Raw genomic sequence first — 14,299 nt, 5'->3', positions numbered from 1 at the left:
GAGTACGAGCAGGTGTTCAAATTAAGGTACTCAAATTAAAGTGGTTGTTGTGCCTGTATGCATAACGTCTATGCCAATAACATCAAAACCACTGAGAAATGAAGTGTATAACATTCTCATTACACTGGCACGTATCAATAGGTGGGAATCTGATGCAAGAAAATCAGGCAATTTTAAGGATCTGAGCAACTTTGTCAAGAGCCAAAATGTGATGGCTAGGTGACTGTCAGAGCATCTCCAAACGGTAGGTAGGGTGTTCAATATGTTGAGTGTGTTCAGTATTTAAGATTCAAAGTGTTTGTCATGTGCACAGTGAGGAAAAGAAGTTTCCCTGTACAGTGAAATTCTTACTTTGCTGTCCACAGTGAATGGCAAGACTGTCCAAAAACTATGTAAAAAATAAAAATAGACACAAAAACATAATAAAAAATAAAACTGTGCCACAGAATTAGAAATATAGACTATTTAAATAAAGAAATATAGACTATGTATATCTGTATGTGCAAGTGTACAATATTGACGTGTAAAACAATAGTATAGTAACATGCAAATTGAATGCAGCTGTGGATAATAGCAACAGCAGTAACATTAACAAATGTGCAAAATGAGAGAGCAATTTAGTCCAGCTAATCTATGAGATAGATGAAACTAGTCTATGTCCTCTGCCTACCTGTTTAAAAATCGAATGGCTGATGGAACGAAGGTGTCCCTTAATCTGGAAGTCCTGCATTTCACACCCCTATACCTCTGTCCTAAGGATAGGAGTGTGAATAGTCCATGTTGGGGATGGGTGGGGTCCTTAAGGATGGAGGCAGCTATCCTGTGGACTCTGCTGTGGTGAATAGTCTGCAGAGAGGCCAGTGGAGTACTAATGATATTCTCAGCAGTCTTCATCACTCTCTGTAAATGTTTGCGGTCCCTCACTGTAGTGTTGCCATAATGCACAGTGAAGCAGTTGGTCAAGATGCTCTCAACAACACAGCTGTAGAAGTTGTTGAGGACCTTAAGTGACACGCCAAACTTCCTCAGCCTCCTCAGGAAGTACAACCGCTGTTGTGCCTTCTTAACCAGCGTGGTGGTGTTGAGTGTCCAGGTGAGGTCCTCACTGATGTGGACCCCCAGGTATTTAAAGCTGCTCACCCTCTCCATTTCAAGCTCTCGGATAAACAGTGGCTGGTGAGTTCTCCTCTCCTTCCTTATGTCTACTATCATCTCCTTTGTCTTGTCTATGTTGATGGTGAGGTTGTTGTCCTCACACCATGTCACAAGACCACCTCCCCCCTGTAGGCTGCTTCATCCCATCCAGTGATCCATCCTATCACTGTGGTGTTATCACTGTTGTGGCTGAAGTCCATGACAGACTGCAGTCTGTGGGTGAGTTTATGGGGGATGACTGTGTTGAATGTGGAACTGTAGTCGATAAAGAGCATCCTGATGTACAGTGCCTTGCAAAAGTATTCACCCCCCTTGGCATTTTTCATGTTTTGTTGCCTCACAACCTGGAAATAAAATGGATTGTTTGAAGGTTTGCATCATTTCATTTACAGAGCATGCCTACAACTTTGAAGATGTGATTTTTTTTTATTGTGAAGCAAACAACAAATAGGACAAAATAACAGAAAACTTCAGCGTGCATAAATATTCACCCCCCTAAAGTCAGTACTTTGTAGAGCCACTTTTTATGGCATTTACAGCTGCAAATCACTTTGGATAAGTCTCTATGAGCTTGCCACATCTTGCCACTGGGATTTTTGCTCATTCCTCAAGGCAGAACTGCTCCAGCTCCTTCATCTTGGATGGTTTCCGCTTGTGAACAGCAATCTTCAAGTCTGACCACAGATTCTCAATTGGATTGAGGCCTGGGCTTTGACTAGGCCATTCCAACACATTTAAATGTTTCCCCTTAAACCACTCGAGTGTTGCTTTAGCAGTATGCTTCGGGTCATTGTGCTGCTGGAAGGTGAACCTCCGTCCCAGTCTCAAATCACAGGCAGACTGAAACAGGTTTTGCTCAAGAATATCCCTGTACAGCAGGTCCTCGGTTTATGACGTCCTCGACTTACGGCGTTTGGTGGTTTGCGACATTAAAACAAATTTCGCGTGGGAACTAGTTGGCAAGCGGAGCGGACAACTACGTCGTCATGCGGCACTACACGAGGAAGACGGCAATATGCGAGTTCTGACTTATGGCGAAAATCGAGTTACGTCACGCCGTAGGAACAGAATTCAGAAAGTTGAGGACCCCCTGTATTTAGCACCATCCATCTTTCCCTCAACTCGGATCAGTTTCCCAGTCCCTGCTGCTGAAAAACATCCCCACAGCATGATGCTGCCACCACCATGTTTCACTGTGGGGATGGTGTTCTTGGGGTGATGGGATGTGTTGGGTTTGCACCAGACATAGCGTTTTCCTTGGTGGTCGAAAAGTTCAATTTTAGTCTCATCTGACCAGAGCACCTTCTTCCATACATTTGGGAAATCGCCCACATGTCTTTTGGCAAACTCAAAACATGCCTTCTTATTTTTAACACTAAGTAACGGCTTTTTTTCTGGCCACTCTTCCATAAAGCCCAGCTCTATGGAGTGTACGGCTTATTGTGATCCCATGCACAGATACACCAGTCTCTGCTATGGAACTCTGCAGCTCCTTCAGGGTTACCTTTGGTCTCTGTGCTGCCTCTCTGATTAATGCCCTCCTTGCCCGGTCTGTGAGTTTTGGTGGGCGGCCCTCTCTTGGCAGGTTTGTTGTGGTACCATGTTCATTCCATTTGAAGATGATGGATTTGATGGTGCTCCGGGGGATCATCAAACATTTGGATATTTTTTTATAACCCAACCCTGACTTGTACTTCTCAACAACTTTGTCCCTGACTTGTTTGGAGAGCTCCTTGGTCTTCATGGTGTGATGCCTCTTGCTTAGTGGTGTTGCAGCCTCTGGGGCCTTTCAGAAAAGGTGTGTTTATACTGACAGATCATGTGACACTTAGATTGCACACAGGTGCAACATTTCACTAATTATGTGACTTCTAGTGCAACCAATTACCTTCAGAACTTTTGAGGGGCTTCATAGCAAAGGGGGTGAATACATATGTACATGCCAATTTTCAAATTTTTAATTTTTAAAAATTCTTTTTTATATATATTTTTCTCATTTCACTTCACCAACTTGGACTATTTTGTGCAGATCCATCACATAAAATTCAGATTAAAAAAACATTTAAATGACAGGTTATAATGTAACAAAACATGAAAAATGCCAAGGGGGGTGAATACTTTTGCAAGGCACTGTAGGTGTTCATATCTTCCAGATGAGAAAAGGAAATATGTAGGGCAGCGGCAATGACATCTGAGGTGGACCTGTTGGGCCGGTATCCGTACTGCAGGGGGTCCATGTGTCTGATATGCTGCTCTGAATGTGGGCCAGCACCACTCTCTCAAAACACTTTGTGATTATTGGAGTGAGTGCTATAGTCTGCAGAGTGCTGTAGATAGGATTGAGTGATATAGTCTGTAGAGTGGTGTAGATTGGAGTGAGATTGGTCTGTAGACGTTCAGGCAGTTCGGGGGGCTCTTCTTGGGGAGGGGGGTTGAAGGTTGTGGTCTTGAAGCAGGTTGGTACGGTGCTCTGACTGAGGGAGAGGTTAAAGATGGAAGTGAGTACATCAGCCAGCTCTGAGAGCCCGCCCAGGGATGTTGTCTGGCCCAGCTGCCTTACAGGGGTTGATCTTCCTCAGTGCTTTATGTACCACAGCTGATGATACAGTAAGAAGGGAGAAGGGGGGTTGGTGGTCCCAGTGTGTGTGTGCCTCAATGTGGGCGTATGTGGTGTTGAGGTCATACGGCAGGCTGTCTGAGGGGCTGATAGTAGTGCTCGTGGTGGTCCTGTGGTCTGTGATGTGCGGCAGGCCTATACTGTCTCTTGGCCGCTGTAATGGCTTTTTTAGTCTGTACTTTGCAGCTTTGTACTCATTGCCTGATGTAATTGCAAATGATGGAGCATGCAGTATGTGGCGTTACCTGACTCTTTATCCAGGGCTTCTGATTGGGCAACTTACTGACTTGTATGGTGGGTACGATGTTATCAACACAAGTGTTAATGCACCTAGTCACATAGTCAGCATAATCCTGTATGCTGACAGACTGGGATGTGTTTAAAACTGCAGCATCTCGGGAGGACTTTTCTGTCATAGCAAAACAGTCCTTCAAGATGAGCTTAAACTGTTTGGTGACAGGATTTGTTTGTTTGTTCTTGTACCTGGCTTATAGACAAAGACTCATAGAGATGTGGTCTTATTGTCCAAAGTGGGGGTGGGGTGCAGCCCTGTATGCACCATGTATGTTACTGTAAACATTGTCCAGTGTGATGATATCATGGGTAGGAATGTCCACATGTTGGTGATATTTGGGAAGAACAGTCCATACTTTGCACTGATTAAAGTTGCCAATGGCAATAAAAACAGCATCAGGGTGAGCCATCTCTAATGTGATGAAAACATCGTGGAACTTGCTGAGCACGACTATGGAGTTGGCTCACGGAGGGATGTAAACAGTTGCCATGAACACAGCATTAAATTCTTTGGTTGATAGTAGGGACAGCATTTCAGCAGTAAAAACTCCACATCTGCCGAGCAGTACTTATAAACAGTCTGTATGTCTCCACACCACGAGTTGTTAATAAACACACACACCACCCCCTTTAGCCTTACCAGAGGCTGCAGTCCGGTCACCTCGGAGTATGAAGTGAGTCTGTAGTTGAACAGAGAATTCCAGGACATTGTCTGAGAGCCAGGTCTCGGCAAAAATCAGAGCGCAGCATTCTCTTAATTCCCGTTGTGATTTAATCCTTGCTCTCAGCTCGTCCAGTTTGTTTTCCAGAGATCACACATTAGCTAACGAGGCTGGGTAGTGGTGGCCAGCTAGCATGGGCTTTTAGTCTTTAGTCTTCCTGGGGGGTGGTGGTGGCTGTGGGAGCGGGTAATGATTTGTAGCTCCGGAGGTATGAAATCGGTTAATTCAAATGGTTAGCTGAATTTAAATGTCCATTAATGCTTGTCTGTTGTATGTTAGCAGCGCATGGCATTTGTGCCCTGCAAAAGAAACAAGAAACAAAAAAGAAGGACAAAACAGAGTTCAAGAGCGGAGCAAGCAAACGTCTGCCTTGGGGGGCTCCAGGCAATATTCTGCTGTGAAATCTTGAGTATTGACATTCATGTGGATGTTGATTTTAGCACATATCAGCATCTAAACATTTTTGCAGACCAAGTACACAGCCATCAAGGCTGTGTGTATGTGTGTGTGTTTGTGTGTATATGTATGTATGTGTATATGTGTGTGTGTGTGTGTATATGTATGTGTATATATGTGTATATATATATATATATATATATATATATATATATATATATATATATTTCAAGATTTCAAGAAGCTTTTATTGTCATTTCAACCACATACAGCTGGCGCAGTACATAGTGAAATGAAACAACGTTTCTCCAGGACCTGGTGCTACATAAACATACAACAAGAAGTTCAACACAAAACAACAAACAACACCACAGAGCTAGGACAGAAGTTTGTCTTAGCTACGTAAAGTGCACAGTGTGCAGCTAGGTGCAAACAGAGCATAGACAAGACAGTGCAAAAAAGACAATAAATACAATAAAGACAACACAAAAGAACACAGGACATAAAAGAACGTGTACTGGAATGTAAGTGAAATAAAATAGATAAAGTGAAATGATGTAAAAAAAAAAAAGTATTGTGCAAAAATACACAGCAGCAGTTGAGGTAGTGCAAATAGAATAAACATAAATATAACTATAGCAGCGGATGACAGGTAGAGGTAGTGCAGTAAGTAATGAACAGTATAAATTGTGTGTGTGTGTGTGTGCGTCCACACAGTCAAGAGAGAGTGTGTATCTGTGTGTGAGAGAGACAGAGAGTTAATATACAGTTCAGTCCTGAGTGAGAGTGTGTGTGTGTGTGTGTGTGAGAGAGTGTAGAACAGTTCAGTCCTGAGTGAGAGTGTGTGTGTGTGAATGAGAGTGTAGAACAGTTCAGTCCCGGGTGTTGAGGAGCCTAATGGCTTGAGGAAAGAAACTGTTACACAGTCTGGTTGTGAGGGCCCGAATGCTCCGGTACCTCTTTCCAGATGGCAGGAGGGTGAAGAGTGTGTGTAAGGGGTGTGTGGGGTCGGCCACAATGCTGTTGGCTTTGCGGATGCAGCGTGCGGTGTAAATGTCCGTGATAGAGGGGAGAGAGACTCCGATGATCTTCTCAGCTGTCCTCACTATCCGCTGAAGGGTCTTGTGATCTGAGACGGTGCAGTTCCCAAACCAGGCAGTGATGCAGCTGCTCAGGACGCTCTCGATGGTCCCTCTGTAGAACACAGTCAGGATGGGGGAAGGCAGATGGGCTTTACTCAGCCTCCTCAGGAAGTAGAGGCGCTGGTGGGCTTTCTTGGTGATGGAGCTGGTGTTGAGTGACCAGGTGAAGTTCTCCGCCAGATGGACACCGAGGAATTTGATGCTCTTGACGATCTCCACAGAGGAGCCATCGATGGACAGCGGAGAATGGTCACACTGTGCTCTCCTGAAGTCAACAACCATCTCTTTGGTCTTGTCGACGTTCAGGGAGAGGTTGTTGGCTCTGCACCAGGCTGTTAGATGTTGCACCTCCTCTCTGTATGCTGACTCATCATTCTTGCTGATGAGACCCACCACGGTCGTGTCATCAGCGAACTTGACGATGTGGTTGGAGCTGTGCATTGCTGCACAGTCGTGAGTCAGCAGAGTGAACAGCAATGGACTGAGCACACAGCCCTGAGGTGCTCCAGTGCTCAGTGTGGTGGTGCTGGAGATACTGCTCCCGATCCGGACTGACTGAGGTCTCCCAGTCAGGAAATCCAGGATCCAGTTGCAGAGAGAGGTGTTCAGGCCCAGGAGACTCAGCTTCTTAATCAGCTGCTGAGGGATGATTGTGTTGAATGCTGAACTGAAATCTATGAACAGCATTCGAACGTAGGAGTCAGTCCAGGTGTGTGAGGGCCAGATGGAGGGTTGTGGTGATGGCGTCTTCCGTGGAACGGTTAGGACGATACGCAAACTGCAAGGGATCCAGCAAGGGTGGTAGCTGTGACTTGATGTGCCTCATGACGAGCCTCTCGAAGCATTTCATCACGATTGGTGTGAGTGCAATGGGACGGTAGTCATTGAGGCAGGAAACTGTGGACTTCTTTGGCACAGGGACGATGGTCGTTGTCTTGAGGCACGTAGGGATGATGGAGCTGCTCAGCGAGATGTTGAAGATGTCAGTGAAGACATCTGCTAGCTGCTCTGCACACTCCCTGAGAACTCTGTCAGGAATGTTGTCTGGTCCAGCAGACTTCCGTGGATTAATTAATTCCGTGGATTCCGTGAGACAGAGCACTGGATCATTAGGAGGAGGGATGGTCTTCCTCACTGTTGTGGTGTTCTGTGCCTCAAACCGACCGTAGAAGTCGTTCAGCGCATCTGGAAGGGAGGCATCACTGTCACAGGAAGGTGAAGTTGTCCTGTAGTTGGTGATCACCTGAATGCCCTGCCACATGCGCCGGGAGTCTCTGCTGTTCTGGAAGTGGCCGTGGATTCTATGGCCGTGTGCACGCTTCGCCTCTCTGATGGCTCGGGACAGTTTGGCCCTTGCTGTTTTTAAGGCCGCCCTGTCCCCTGATCTGAAGGCAGAGTCTCTCGACTTCAGGAGAGCACGCACTTTCGCAGTCATCCACGGCTTCTGGTTGGAGCGTGATGTGATGGTCTTGGAGACAGTCACGTCATCGATGCATTTCCCGATGTAGCTGGTCACTGATGCCGTGTATTCCTCCAAGTCAATAGAGTCGCCGTTGGTTGCAGCCTCCCTAAACATATCCCAGTCAGTGCACTCAAAACAGTCCTGAAGAGCAGAGATGGCTCCTGCTGGCCAGGTTTTAACCTGTTTCAGAACCGGTTTAGAGCGTCTGACGAGTGGTCTGTATGCTGGAATCAACATAACAGTGATGTGGTCTGAGTAGCCGAGGTGGGGGCGGGGCTCCGCACGATACGCGCTGGGAATGTTTGAATAAACAACATCCAGCGTGTTCGCCCCTCTCGTAGCAAAGTCCACATACTGATGGAATTTAGGGAGCACTGTTCTGAGATTTGCATGATTGAAATCTCCGGCGATGATAAACAGTCCATCGGGGTAGCTCGCTAATACCTCCGTACAGCTCACACAGAGCCTCCTTAGCATTAGCGCTGGGTGGAATGTACACTCCGATAATGAGAGTAGTGGTGAATTCCCGGGGTAAATAAAAAGGTCTGCATTTAACAGTTACAAACTCCACTACCGATGAGCAGTAGTTAGACACAAGCACAGAATCTTTACACCATTCCGTGTTGATGTAAACACACACACCGCCACCGCGAGTCTTACTGCACAGAGCTGCATTCCTGTCGGCACGAAACACGGTTAGCCCGGCTAGCTGAATGGCGGCGTCCGGAACTCTGTCGCTGAGCCACGTCTCTGTGAAAACAAAGACGCAGCAGTCTCTGAACTCATGCCGTGTAGTTTGCTGGAGTCGGATGCAGTCCAGTTTATTATCCAGTGAGCAGACGTTGGACAAGATGATGGAAGGGAGTGCTGGCCGGCTAGGGTTGGTTGTTAGCCTAGCACGGACACCCGCCCTTTTACCGCGCTTCCGCTTCCTCGAACAACGCTTGCGACGTCCTCTCTCCCGGCCACCGGCATCAGGCGACGCCGAGGACTGAAGGCCTGGACTTCGCAGCAAGCCGAGTTCGCGAAGTTTGCAGAGTAGTTCATCATGCAAGTTAGTAACTGCATGATTTCTGTACCGTAATATCGTCTGGCGGCCGTATACATGAACACCACTGTCTTTGGCGTCCATGCACTTTAAATTTAGCGCTAAAACAAAAAGAAAGCACCATTTTGGTTCCGGAGTGGCCGCTGCATGCTACTGCCGCGCCGCCATCTTGACCTGACCTGACCTGATATATATATATATATATATATATTTACAGGTTTACAGGGGTTGGATGAAGCTGAAACGCCTGGTTTTAGACCACAATAATTCATTAGTATGGTGTAGGGCCTCCTTTTGTGGCCAATACAGCATCAGTTCATCTTGGGAATGACAGATACAAGTCCTGCACAGTGGCCAGAGGGATTTTGAGCCATTCTTGCAGAATAGTGGCCAGGTCACTACGTGATGCTGGTGGAGGAAAACGTTTCCTGACTCGCTCCTCCAAAACACCCCAAAGTGGCTCAATAATATTTAGATCTGGTGACTGTGCAGGCCATGGGAGATGTTCAACTTCACTTTCATGTTCATCAAACCACTCTGTCACCAGTCTTGCTGTGTGTATTGGTGCATTATCATCCTGATACACGGCACCGCCTTCAGGATACAATGTTTGAACCATTGGGTGCACATGGTCCTCCAGAATGGTTCGGTAGTCCTTGGCAGTGACGCGCCCATCTAGCACAAGTATTGGGCCTAGGGAATGCCATGATATTGCAGCCCAAACCATCACTGATCCACCTCCATGCTTCACTCTGGGCATGCAACAGTCTGGGTGGTACGCTTCTTTGGGGCTTCTCCACACCGTAACTCTCCCGGATGTGGGAAAGACAGTGAAGGTGGACTCATCAGAGAACAATACATGTTTCACATTGTCCACAGCCCAAGATTTTCGCTGCTGGCACCATTGAAACTGGCGTTTGGCATTGGCACGAGTGACCAAAGGTTTGGCTATAGCAGCCCGGCCATGTACATTGAGCCTGTGGAGCTCCCGAAGGAAAGTTTTGGTGGAAACAGGAGAGTTGAGGTGCACATTTAATTCTGCAGTGAGTTGGGCAGCTGTGGTTTTATGTTTTTTGGATACAATCCGGGTTAGCACCCGGACATCCCTTTCAGACAGCTTCCTCTTGCGTCCACAGTTACTCCTGTTGGATGTGTTTCGTCCTTCTTGGTGGTATGCTGACATTACCCTGGATACCGTGGCTCTTGATGCATCACAAAGACTTGCTGTCTTAGTCAGAGATGCGCCAGTGAGACGTGCACCAACAATTTGTCCTCTTTTGAACTCGGATATGTCACCCATAATTTTGTGTGCATTGCAATATTTTAAGCAAAACTGTGCTATTACTCTCCTTAATTAAACCTTCACACTCTGCTCTTACTGGTGGAACGTGCAATCAATGAAGATTGGCCACCAGGCTGGTCAAATTTAGCCATGAAACCTACACTAAATTGGCCAGTGTTTCAGTTTCATTGTCCATTGTGTGTATATATATATAAATCATGTCAGAACCATGTCATTAGAACCTTTTTCATCCATAAAAGTGAAATTACAACATAAAATTATAAAAATGAAGTAAAAAACAAACTTTTTTCTAAGGAAAAAAGTGAAATTATATGAGAAATATAAAAAAGGAAAATGTGAGGAATAAGAGAGATCGTTGTCACGGGCAGAGAGTAATCAATACTTCCAGCTCCTTTAATGTCACTGTAGGTCTCTTGTGAGCCTCCCTGGTAAGTTTTTGTCCTGTTCTTGTTGTCACTACGGTGCCTTTAATGCTATGGTGCATTTTTGGAAATTCTTTTATACTTATCTCCTTATTTCAACAAGGGAGATACTATGCATGCTTTGTAAGCTCTTTGTGGATCATGACCTCAGCAACCAAAAGAAAACAAAGTGTCAGGAAAATCCTACAGGGTTGATTAGAAAAATGTCATCAATGGCCACTGTATGATTACTTTTGGACACAAGATTAAGAAGTCACCCACATCCACAATTATAAAAAGGTGTGCAACCGGAATATTGCAGCTTATTTGTTGTATTTTTCTATTTGTCCAAAATGTTTTTCACTTTCACACTGAGGGTGGGAAACATTTGACATTATTTGGTTTGATTTTGTTTTTGCATCACAACAACCTGCAATTTAAAACAGTGTATTTTATATTAATTTTGTATCCAAATATATACCCAGCTATTTCTGAATTGAGTCAAACACAAATCTGCATTTAAAAAGCAGTTAGCTACTTCTTGAAAATATATCATGTATAAGGGGGGAAATGCATTTACAGATTGCTTTAAAACTTTCTGACCGAGTAACCTTGTCATAACTGCACACCTTGCATTTACAAGGGAGAGATGTTTGTATTATAAAATTGCAGTAATCGCTTTTTGTGTAATCCAGAATGTTTCTATTATTATATATTTTCTGATGAATTTCTCTCTCTCTCTCTCCTTCCCTCTCTCTCTCTCTCCTTCTTTCTCTCTGTCTCTCTCTCTCTCTCTCTCAACCCCAAACCCTGTGTGTGTGTGTGTGTGTGTGGTTTGCATGCGCCTGTTCACATGTCTCAGTATGAGTATAGCTTTCGTACAGAGCACAGTGCAGCTGCCCGCCTGCCCCCCAGTCCTACCAGGACTTCTCTAGGTTCTGAGGCGTAAATACATGGAAAAGGAGCAGCGGGGGAGGAAAAGAGTGCCAGGCCCAGAGTAAAACAAAGTGATGGATATTATCTTGCCCTTAATACATCCCCAGCATTATCTCTTCAGTATTTAATTGGATTTATTCTTCGTGGAAATTGTGAATATACATTCATCCAGCATTTCTTGCAGACAGGAATGTCGGAAATGTGCATAATTCATAATTCATGACCTAATCAAAACCACTATGTAATAATCCATTACTTAATCAAAAAGGGATGGCAAAACAGGGAGCTTGTGGGAATTTCTTAGAACTTGTATGACTAGCTACACATCATTATACAAAATGCATCGCTATCTGTTCAATCAAATAACTTATCCTCAACTAGAGTTAACTGTTGTGTTTAAAGCTTTTAGCATGGACTCTTTCAATTAAAATCTTTTGAGTTAACAAAGTTTTGTTTTGTTTGTTTTTTTAAGCAGAAAAAATGTGAATAACACTGAACTAAATCTGATCAAAATGGCAGGAGTTATTGTATTGTTGTTGCCTGACTCTTGAGTTTAACTTTTCACAGAACATGTGTAGAGTTCTATGTTTGCTTTTGAAAATGACCCAATGTACTGTACAATAAATGCACCTGTGTAATTTTGTCTGTGTGTAGAAATGTTTGTGTGAATATTTATTATTTATTTTTAGGAGGGGGGGGAGGTCAGATGTAGTTGTTCCTTAATTATGTGGAATTATTAAAATATAATTAACATAAAGCTTATCATATATAGATATGTATGTATGTATATTTATTAATGTATTTATTTATTTATTAACATTATCATATTTACGATAATTTACTCTCTCTCTCGCTATAATTATATAATATATTTATTTTTTATATATTTTGCAGTTTAAGCCATAAATCTATGAATTGTACAATAAATCCTGACATTGTTATCTTGGAATATTCCTGTGCCATCAGGTTAAGGTTAGGGTCAGAGGGGATAGGGTTAGTGTTTTGAATAGGATAGGTTTGGGTTTTGAATAGGTTAGGGTTTTGGATAGGATAGGGTTATGGTTGTGTATAGGATAGGATAAGCATTAGGGCTAGTGTTTTGAATAGGACAGGGTTAGGGTTGTGAATAGGTTAAGGTTTTGAATTGGTTAGCGTTTTGGATAGGATATAGTTAGCATTAGGGTTTTGCATAGGATAGGGTTAGTGTTATGGTTTGTGAATAGGTTAGGGATGGGAATAGGATAGGATTACTCTTAGGGTTATGATTTTGAATAGATAGGGTTGGGGTTAGGGTTGTGTTAGATTTTGAGTAGGATATGGTTAGGGTTATGAATAGGATAGGTTTAGGGGATAGGGTTTTGAATAGGATACGGTTAGGGTTATGATTTGTGAATAGGTTAGGATTATGAATAGGATAGGGTTGTGTTACAGTTAGGGTTGTAAATAGAATAGGATTAGAGTTAGGGTTCTGAATAGGATAGGATTAGGGTCACGGTTATCATTTTGAATAGGACAGGGTTAGGGTTTTGAATAGGATATGGTTAAGGTTACGGTTCTGGATAGGGTTAGGATTTTGAATAGATTAGGGTTTAGGATAGGTTAGGGTTATGAATAGCATAGGATTAGGGCTAGGTTCAGGGTTTTGAATGGGATAGGGTTAGGGTTCTGGATAGGATTAGGGTTGGAGTTGTCAGTAGGATAGGATTAGGATAGGGTTAGAGTTTGTGGTTAGGGTTGTGAATATGATAGGGTTAGGGTAATGGATAGGATTAGGGTTTTGAATAGATTAGGGTTAGAATTTTGAATACGGTAGGGTTAGTGTTGTGGGTAGGATAGGATTAAGGTTTTGAATAGGTTAGGGTTTTGAATATGCTAGGGTTAGTTTAAGGGTTGTGGATAGGATAGGGTTAGGGTTAGGCTTGTGAATAGGATAGGATTAGGGTTAGGCTTGTGAATAGGATAGGGTTTCCAAGATCGTGCCGCACATGAACATTGCATTCCACCTCAGCTGATTGTTGCACACACAATAATTGCACTACTTGCATACTCTGCACACACAATAACCACACTCACCACACTCTTTGTGTGCATACTGCACTGACACTTTACTGGTACAACTGGTACAATTGGTACTGTTACAATTGTACAATAGATCTCAATATTCCTGTTAAAATTGGACATTTATATTTTCCCTTAAATATATATATTTATCTTATGTATGCTCATCGCACATACCATATTATTTATTGTCATTATATTTATATTTGTCCCTTTTTTTAATCTACATACATGTATATACTATATATTATAGATGTTTATACATATATATTATTTAGATATATCATATATTACATTATCATATTTCATTATCATACAAAGTATCTTTATTTATTTATTTATTTATTTATTATCATATTAATGAAGTTAGTGAACAAACTGGTATAAACCAGCAATAACTGTACTATACTATACTATACTAAAACTATACTGGTTTATACTGGTTTAACTGGTATAAACCAGTATGAACTTGAACAAACTGGTATAAAACAGTATAAACCAGCAATAACTGTTACTAACAGTATAAACCAGCACTAACTATAACTATAACTAACTTAAAATCTATCTATACCCTTTTGCCAGATCAAAAGGGCAGAAATATGAGGTGTGTCTGGGTTTATTTGGTGTCCAGAGAATGCTCTCATGGAAGATCATGTCTGATTATTTTTTAAGGCTTTTCATACAGAATCTATTCAGATTCAGTTTCTGTTGACATGTGAGTCAGAATATAAAACACTCTTACGGCTGACAAGTGCATGAATTCTA

General features: G+C 43.1%; 1 protein-coding gene across 8 annotated transcripts in view; it reads left to right on the top strand.

Annotated features, from left to right (window-relative positions):
• The window catches only part of mvb12ba (multivesicular body subunit 12Ba), a 61,099-nt gene extending 48,980 nt beyond the window's left edge, over positions 1 to 12,119 (top strand). For 7 of the 8 annotated variants that reach the window (XM_058382718.1, XM_058382713.1, XM_058382714.1 and 4 more), the window contains one exon: positions 1,030 to 10,440. In XM_058382718.1, the coding sequence (XP_058238701.1) occupies positions 1,030 to 1,287 (258 nt within the window). In that variant the 3' untranslated portion in view covers positions 1,288 to 10,440. Of the gene's footprint in view, positions 1 to 1,029; positions 10,441 to 11,402 lie in introns of those variants that run through there. The other variant, XM_058382721.1, reaches the window with a different exon arrangement.
• Positions 12,120 to 14,299: the final 2,180 nt, after the last annotated feature.

This window comes from Hemibagrus wyckioides, linkage group LG28 (genome assembly GCF_019097595.1).
Source record: "Hemibagrus wyckioides isolate EC202008001 linkage group LG28, SWU_Hwy_1.0, whole genome shotgun sequence".
NCBI lineage: Eukaryota > Metazoa > Chordata > Actinopteri > Siluriformes > Bagridae > Hemibagrus > Hemibagrus wyckioides.
This window is presented reverse-complemented; position numbering and strand designations above follow the sequence as displayed.